The sequence below is a fragment of the Protobothrops mucrosquamatus genome, unplaced genomic scaffold (assembly GCF_001527695.2).
Source record: "Protobothrops mucrosquamatus isolate PMUCROS unplaced genomic scaffold, P.Mucros_1.0 scaffold2816, whole genome shotgun sequence".
Taxonomy (NCBI): domain Eukaryota; kingdom Metazoa; phylum Chordata; class Lepidosauria; order Squamata; family Viperidae; genus Protobothrops; species Protobothrops mucrosquamatus.
In genome coordinates, this window is record NW_015388849.1 from 31223 (window position 1) to 39273 (window position 8051).

At 44.2% G+C, this 8051-nt stretch overlaps 1 protein-coding gene across 1 annotated transcript in view; it reads left to right on the forward strand.

Annotated features, from left to right (window-relative positions):
- Window positions 1-1371: 1371 nt before the first annotated feature.
- GPR156 (G protein-coupled receptor 156) overlaps window positions 1372-8051 on the forward strand; it is a gene marked incomplete at its 5' end in the record, with an annotated part of 39885 nt that continues 33205 nt past the window's right edge. Inside the window, 2 exons of the mRNA XM_029286074.1 lie at window positions 1372-1519; window positions 2708-2844. Coding sequence (XP_029141907.1) covers window positions 1372-1519; window positions 2708-2844 — 285 coding nt within the window. The remainder of the gene's footprint in view (window positions 1520-2707; window positions 2845-8051) is intronic.

The window sequence follows — 8051 nt, forward strand, 5'->3', positions numbered from 1 at the left end:
AAGGCGGAGGGAGGTTCCACGAAGTCGTTGCAAATTTCAGGCAAGCGAGCTAAAAAAAATGAAATCGGACGGGGTGGAGAATAGAAGAAACACTTAACCGATGGCGGAGACCCGTCTTTCCTGAGTTTTGCAATGTTGCAGAGACCGTGTTCCTTCAAACCTCCAAATATGGATTAATTGGCAACAAAGGCTCCCCCAAGGTTACAGTTCTTCATTGTACGTTCGTTGTCATGGCTGGACTCTCTTTTGTTCTTTCTGCTAACTGATATAAGTTAAAATACTTTGTCTAAATATCCTCCCCCCCCTCCATTCTCGCATAATATCAAGTCAGGGCAAATTACAGCAGAAAAAAAAAGATTCTTTCTGATAACATCTACACTCATAAACAACATTCTCAAGGTCAGGTATACAGTTGTAGGGACCAATAGGAGCAGTTCTCCAGTTTTGTTACACGCCCCTGCCCAGAGACCCTTTCGGTGACTGCAGGGTGAGGAGAGGGAGAAGGAGTGGGCTTGCCCGAACACGGCCCTCCACCTGAGCTCTCCTGCCTTCGCCTCAATTGCACGACAATTGCTTGCCGCAGGTAGCAGAGTTAAGGGTTACATGGGGAGCCTCGCATGTCCGACAAGGGCTGCTGTGACCAAAACTTAACTTGAACCCGGGGAGAGTGAGTACAGCTACAGAAGGTAAAACCAGCTTTTTCTTTTTTCTCTCTCATGCTTGTGCTAGGCCGAATAATTTTTACACATATGTTTACACAATTTCTAGCTTGCTTATTCATTAATAACAGTCAAGATTAAGGACAATTGTATTGGTTTAAGCATGTGCACAATTTCTGTCACATTTAATCTGGATTCCTAGACCAGGCTGGATTCCTGACTGGCATTACTCAGGCATCATTTTTATTTTATGTCATTTGACAGTACAGCAAATAAATACAGTTCAGTTTCAAAATACCTGATTTTTGTAGTTCATTTTTCACACTTTTGCAAAAATCAGCATTTTTTAAATAAATGCTTACAATAGCTGGTATTTTGGTTATAGCTGTGCCATGTGGGTGAACAAAGACTTCCTTCAGCTATTTTCATTCTTTTCATATGCATACGTTATAATTTATGAGATAGATAGATAGATAGATAGATAGATAGATAGATAGATAGATAGATAGATAGATAGATAGATAGATACTAAACAAGAGGCCATGTGAGTTAAATTATTACAGTCTAATAATTTTGCTCATGATTCCTATCAGTCAACTCAGGACTTTTAAGGGTAGAGAAATTTCTGTCAAGTAATTCTCAGCTGTTGCTGCATATATCTGAGTCTCAGTTTTTGAGATCAACCTTGCTTCCTATACCAGGCCTAACTAAGCTCTGCTCAGATCATGTGGTTGAATCAAGGCTTAGAATGTGCTGTGGAGATGGGGTTCAATTATTCCAAGTTATATGAGAATAATTTTGACTATGAGAGCCAAGAACGACAACAACTGATTCTGAAGGATCTCTGTACTTCAACAATTGTAAGTATCTATGAATAATGAACTATAAAGCCAAACACACACAAACTGTGTAATTGGCTCATTCAAATTGTGTGTGTGTGCGTGCGTGCGTGCGCGCAAATAATTTGCAGTACTCAGAACAATAAAATGTTCTTGCGGGCTCTTAAGCTATATAATTTAAAAATAACAGGAAAATATCAGCTGTATTGGCTGCCCTCTCTGGAGTTATAATACTGATGGTTTTCTCTTGATTTTTCCTGTTTGGGCACAAGCCATTTCTGACAAAATAGAATGGGAATTATATACCATCATTCAAACAAGTTAAAAAATCTTAACTGTTGAGTCAGTGTATACTGTATAGACATACGATGTAAAATGTAAGAACATCCAGAAGAAAAGTGCAGCATGAAATGTGACACAGTTTTCTCTTGTTGATAAAGTTGTTAAGCAGCACTGGGCCACATATGGAGCTTTTGGAGCATCTGTTCATTGTAATCTCCCTGCAAGAGAGGTCCAAAATGTGTTGGACCTCCTGCTTCTAGATAAAGTAACTGGTGCAGCTGAAATCTTCTGTTAGCATTACACGTTGCCTTCTTGAGAATTTGAGAAATTGATTCAGAAACATATTGTCCATTGCTTAGGTAGGTGGTAGTAGTAAATTCCTATTTTTATTTTTTTTAATTCCACCAAAATTTTATACTTTTATATTTCTTTAATTTTTTATATTTAGAGATATTCATTTCTCCATGGACAATGTGGACTCTTTATATCAGCCTTTCATCAAACTGCAGGGAAATGAAATAAAGAATTAATATGCAATATTTTTTCCATATAATCAAGTCCTAAAAATTTCAAAACATGCTTTGTTTTGTAAGTCACTTGAATCATGTTGCCTCTGTTTTTGACCAGGTCAGTTTAGGGATTGGCTTAATTGTGGTGTAACATCATGTTTAGTCTACATTGTAAACAAATGCAAGAGTTGTGTGAAACATATCCAGTATTATAGAAATAATATAAATTGTTGACTCAGTTATAAAACAGGTAACCTTTAAAAGTAGAAAACATAGGTTTTCCCACACTGAAGTATATTTTTTTCTTTTACCCAGAAATGGCTTATATGAGATATAAAATATTACAGTGGATTCACAGTAATTTTGGGAGAGAAATTTCCAAAGAGTTCTTACTCCTTTCACCTTACTTTTTCTTCAGCCATTTCCAGAAAGCCGCTGTAAGAACACCTCTTCTTTTTCAGTGGCCCTCTTGGCGATTGTCTGGGCCTTTAACACCAGTGGAGTTCTGCTCAGTTTTTTCCTCATCGTCTTCACAATTCGCTTCAGAAAAAATAGGTAAGGCCAAGTCAGTCCTATATTTTTACTCTCTGGGTAAGATCTTCTGATTCTTTGTCATTCAAGAATTTTTCAAGAGAAGAATCTTGGTTTTGTTTACAGCAGTTTTATACTTTCAGGGTCTGCAGTAAACATGGCTGTGGATTCCTTATTGTCACTCGTGAGGGTGAGGTCAAACCTCCCAAACACAGAGAGGGCAATAAATGGGCCTTGATAAGGCTCTGGAAGTTTTAAGGGCCAGATTTTCTATAAATGCTCACATAATGAAAATTTAAAACTAAGGAATGAGCAGGTTTTTATATTTATTGTTCTGCCTATTCTCCCTAGAGCAGGAGTCCCCAACCCCCGGTCTGTGGACTGGTACCGGGCCGCAGCATGCCAGCAACTGGTCCACACAAACAACCAAAGCCCCATCCGTGGGATGCAGGCAGCACACAAAACCACCACTCTCAGGTCCGTAATAAAACTTCTCTCCACAGAACCAGTCCCTGGTGCCTAAAAGGTTGGGGATCTCTGCCCTAGAGAAAATATTACAATATGTTTATTTCATTAATTCTTACATTTCTGAATTGACAAAGATATTTAACATCTCCCTGCAAACAGCCTGTGTTCCATCATGCTTGAAAGCAGCCACTATTGTCCCAGTCCCGAAGAAAACAGCAATTAATTGCTTAAACGACTACAGACCTATCGCATTAACGTTTGTAGTGATGAAATGCTTTGAAAGACTGGTCCTCCAACACCTTAGGACATGCCTCCCATCGGACTTTGACAAACATCAGTTTGCCTACAGGGGGAATAGGTCGACAGATGACGCCATAGCTACTGCCTTACATTCTGTAGCGAGCCATCTGGAGAAACGCAGAAACTATGTCAGGATGCTTTTAATTGACTATAGCTTGGCTTTCAATACTATTCTGCTGAGCATCCTTATTGAAAAGCTGACTGACTTGGATTTCCCCCCCTCCATCTGTGACTGGATCAAAGACTTTCTGAGGGACTGGCCACAAACAGTGAGAGTCGGGTCTGTCACATCAACCTCCCTAAAGCTTTGCACTGGCTCGCCACAGGGCTGTAGTGCTCAGTCCCTACCTGTATTCACTGTACACACATGATTGTGTATCGTTTGACCCATCCACTGCGATCATTAAGTTTGCAGATGATACCACCGTATTGGGTCTTATTACAGGTGGAGACGAAACAGCGTACGGGGGGAGGTACAAAAACTATCCTCATGGTGTCTAGAAAACAATTTGCACCTGAACATCGGCAAGACAAAGGAGATAGTGTTAGACTTCTGGAAGAAAAGAGAGGAACCCGCCCCACTTTACATTGGGTGTGTGTGTGCGTGGAGAGAGTTTCCTTCTTTAAATTCCTGGGAGTCTACCTCAGTGAAGATCTCACCTGGAAAATCAAGACAACCCAGGTGGCCAGAAAGGCCCAACAGAGACTCTACTTCCTTAGGGTTTTGCGAAAGAACAAAGTGGAATAACGACTGATGATCTTCTTTTATCAGTCTACTATAGAAAGCGTCCTCTCACATTACATTATGGTGTGGTATGCTGGCTTGACAGCCGCAGATAGAAAGACATTACAGAGGGTGGTGAGCACAGCACAAAATATCATGGGCTGTCCCCTGACACCACTAGATCAGGGCTTTTCAATCTTTTCACCGATTGTACCACTTTTAGAATATGGCAACATTCGAGTACCACCAGTCACCCAGCAAGGTGTCAAAAGCTTGATGATCAAAAAAAAATGGAAAAAAGTGATAAAGTACAGGTAGTCCTCAACTTACAACAGTTTGCTTAGTGACTGTTCAAAGTTACAACGGCACTGGAAAAAGTGACTTATGACTATTTTTCACACTTATGACCATTGCAGCATCTCCAGGGTCATGTGATTTACATTCGGATGCTTGGCAACCGATTCTTATTTATGATGGTCACATTGTTCCAGGATCATGTGATCACCTTTTGCAACCTTGTGACAAGCAAAGTTAGTGGGGAAACCAGATTCACTTAACAACCATGTTACTAATTTAATCTCTCTCCCTCTTTCTTTCTCTCTCCCTCTCTCTTTCTCTCTCTCTCTCCCTTTCTCTTTCCCTCTCTCCCTTTCTTTCTCCCTCCATCTCTTTCTCCCTCTTTCTCTCCCTCTGTCTCCCTTTCTTTCTCTCTCTCCGTCTCCCTTTCTCTCTCCCTCTTTCTCCCTCCTTCTCTTTCTCTCTCCCTCTCCCTCTGTCTCTTTCTCTCTCCCTCTCCCTCTGTCTCCCTCTCTTTCTCTCCCTCTTTCTCCCTCTCCTCTTTCTCTCTCTCCCTCTCTCTTTCTTTCTCTCTCTCCCTCTCTCTATTTCTCTTTCTCTCCCTCTCAAAGATCCTTAAAATCCTTAAAAGTTATGCTTGGGCAGAAGACTTTTTCTTTTACAGATGGGGCGGGTGGGCCCGACATTCGTGGGCAGGCAGCATCCCGCCTGCTGAGCCGCCGCCTCCCCATCGCCCTCCACGCCAGCCAGCTCCATCGCCAGACCTCCCAGCTGACAAGCGCAAGTTCAGGGGGTCGCCAGCTGACGGGCGCAGGAGTTCAGCGCTGTGGCAGCCTCCCCTTCACCCTCCTCACCAGCCAAAGCGTTGCCTGACGTTCCAGGTGACGGGCACAGGTCCGGGGGTTGCCAGCTGACGGGTGCAGGAGGTTGGCGCCGCGGTGGCCTCCCAGCCACCTGCTTCTTCGGCTGGGGCAGTTACCAGGGCTTGCATGGTCGCCGGCGGCAGGGAGCGCGTGGTTCTGTGCCACAGAGGCTTGAGACACGGAGACATGGGATGCGGATTGGCGCAGTGCCGTGGGAGGCGGCAGGACAGGGGGGAGGGGTTATCTGCATCCTGCCAGCCGAACTCTGGAAGTCTGCCTGAATGAAGGGGGTGTTGAAAGCGAGACAAACTTAGGGCTGTATTAAGACGACAGACGGCTGCGTAAGGAGAGTGGAAGGGAGTCGAATTCGGGCTGGAGCAGAAAACACGGGGGGGAGGGCATTAGGAAATAAGCGCCAAAGTACATGGTGCCTTGTAAGGGATTCCCAAGTGTTCCGCAATTGTTTTTCCTCTCTCCTCTGTGCGAGAAAAACTTTTGCAGCGTAAATCTGAAACCAGGTGTTCCTGTGAGGTGGTGCAGGAGGTCCTTGGGAGAGGCGAAGACAAGCTTGGCGTTTCCTCTCTCCCAATCCCCTTCCTCTTCTTCATCCCCTTCCCCGGCCTGCCAGCGATCTGAGCTCGTGGCTCCGTGGCTTTTCTTTGCCTAGCCTAGCCTAGCCAAGCTTTCTTCCACCCGCCCTGTTCCCGGGAATGCCGAGGAGGTATGGCAGAAACCCATGAAGGCGAGATGTAAAAAACAAAACAAACGCGGAGATCCAGCCAGTAGAGGCTTGGCAGCCCGGCTGCCGAGAAACAGAAGAGCGCAGAGCCGAGGAGAAGAAGGTGGCGGTTTCCTCCCAAAGGGGGCTCCTTTTCTCCACCCCTCCCCCTGGGTTTGTGGGGGACTTTCTCGGCTCTGACACTGACAGGTGCTCCTTCGAGCCCGCCGCGAGCTCTCTCGCCCCCTTTGCTTCTCCCCCCGCTTTCGTGAGGATTGTGGCGCCCTTGGGAAGCTGATCATGCTTTGAACCTTAGTGAGGTGGGAAGGAGCGGAGTGGGGGGGGAAGAAGGTGACGCTGTGGTGGGGAGGAAGGCGACGCCGCGTACCACTAGCCAGGTGGTCGCGTACCACCAGTGGTACGCGTACCACCGGTTGACAAGCCCTGCACTAGATGACATCGCTAGGGCCTGCTGCCTTAGAAGAGTGAGGAAAATCTTCAGGGACGACTCACACTCTGGTCAGCACTTCTTTACTCTCCTACCATCGGCCAGAAGATATAGAAGCATAGCCAGCCGCACCAACAGGCTGAAGAACAGTTTCTACCCATGGGCTGTCAGACTTTTGAATGGGAAATAACTCCATGTATGATAGACTTGTGGGGCTGGTGCGTTGTGCAATAAGTTCACATGGTGCAATAAGATTGTGTGTTTGTTGTCACTTTGAGTTGTGTCGGAGGGGTGCACGAAGGGAGGCTTAGCCAATCTCATTGTACACATGTTGTACTTTGACAATAAAGGTTGATTTGATTTGATTGATTTGAATTGCATATATAGCAGAAAATAATTTCCAAGGTAGTCCCAGACAAAGAAATGGCTTGAAAGGTTCAGAATAAATTATTATATGAAGTAATTGAAAGCAGAATGAGCCAATCACCACAGGCCAAATGCTGAATAGTGGTAGCAGGTGTTTGATGTGTTGACCTGTATCCTTAGAGCCTGGGTATTGTGTTCAGATTTGAATGACAAGGTTGTCTCCTTACCATTGCTGAAGAAAAACTCAGCTTCCTATCTAATCAGCTGTTGCATGTGAGGAGCCTCCTATTCCTCAAATAGCAAAACATCTAACTTGTGCTTAGTGGGATGGGTTTTTCAAGGATTAGCATGGATAATGTGAGCTTATGCAAGAGTTAAGAACATTTTGCCCCATAAAATGCCACCAAAATACAAAAAAGGGGCTGCATTTTTTTTCTTCTGTCCATTTTGGGAATGAAAAAGAGGTGCTGGTAGGCTGCACAAGGTTCACAGTTTTTGCATCATTGCTCTAAAATGTCAGATGTCCTGCTAGCAAATCCAAGAAAGGAACTCCTGGAACATTGTTCTTCCCAAAAGTAATACTTTTATTGAATACACTACATTGGCTTAAATGAAGCAAAACCGGCTCTGAATTTCCTGCTCAAAGGTCCATATAATTAAGCATGAATTTCTCCTTTGGCTACTCCCCTTAGTCCATTGCATTGTCCAATCACCTACGCTCCATTTGTTATGGGAACTGTCTGGATCATTCAAATACCTGTGCAGCGTGTCCTTGAAGGGGGAAGCAGGGCCTCATGATCTGCAGACGGATTCTTAGCATTCCATTCCCACCCCAGACAATTCAACCACCCCCCCCTCCCTATTATTGTCAAGTTGAGAGCAGAGAAGAAACTAGGTGAAAAGCGAATCATTCTTGACATAAAAGATCATTCAAGCTTGCGGAAACAATTACTAAGTACGATAGTTAATTATCCTGAATTTCTTGACAACTTTAGAAACTTTTGACAATAGACCCTTCTGTACCAGAATTAGAGGTGGGGATTAGGG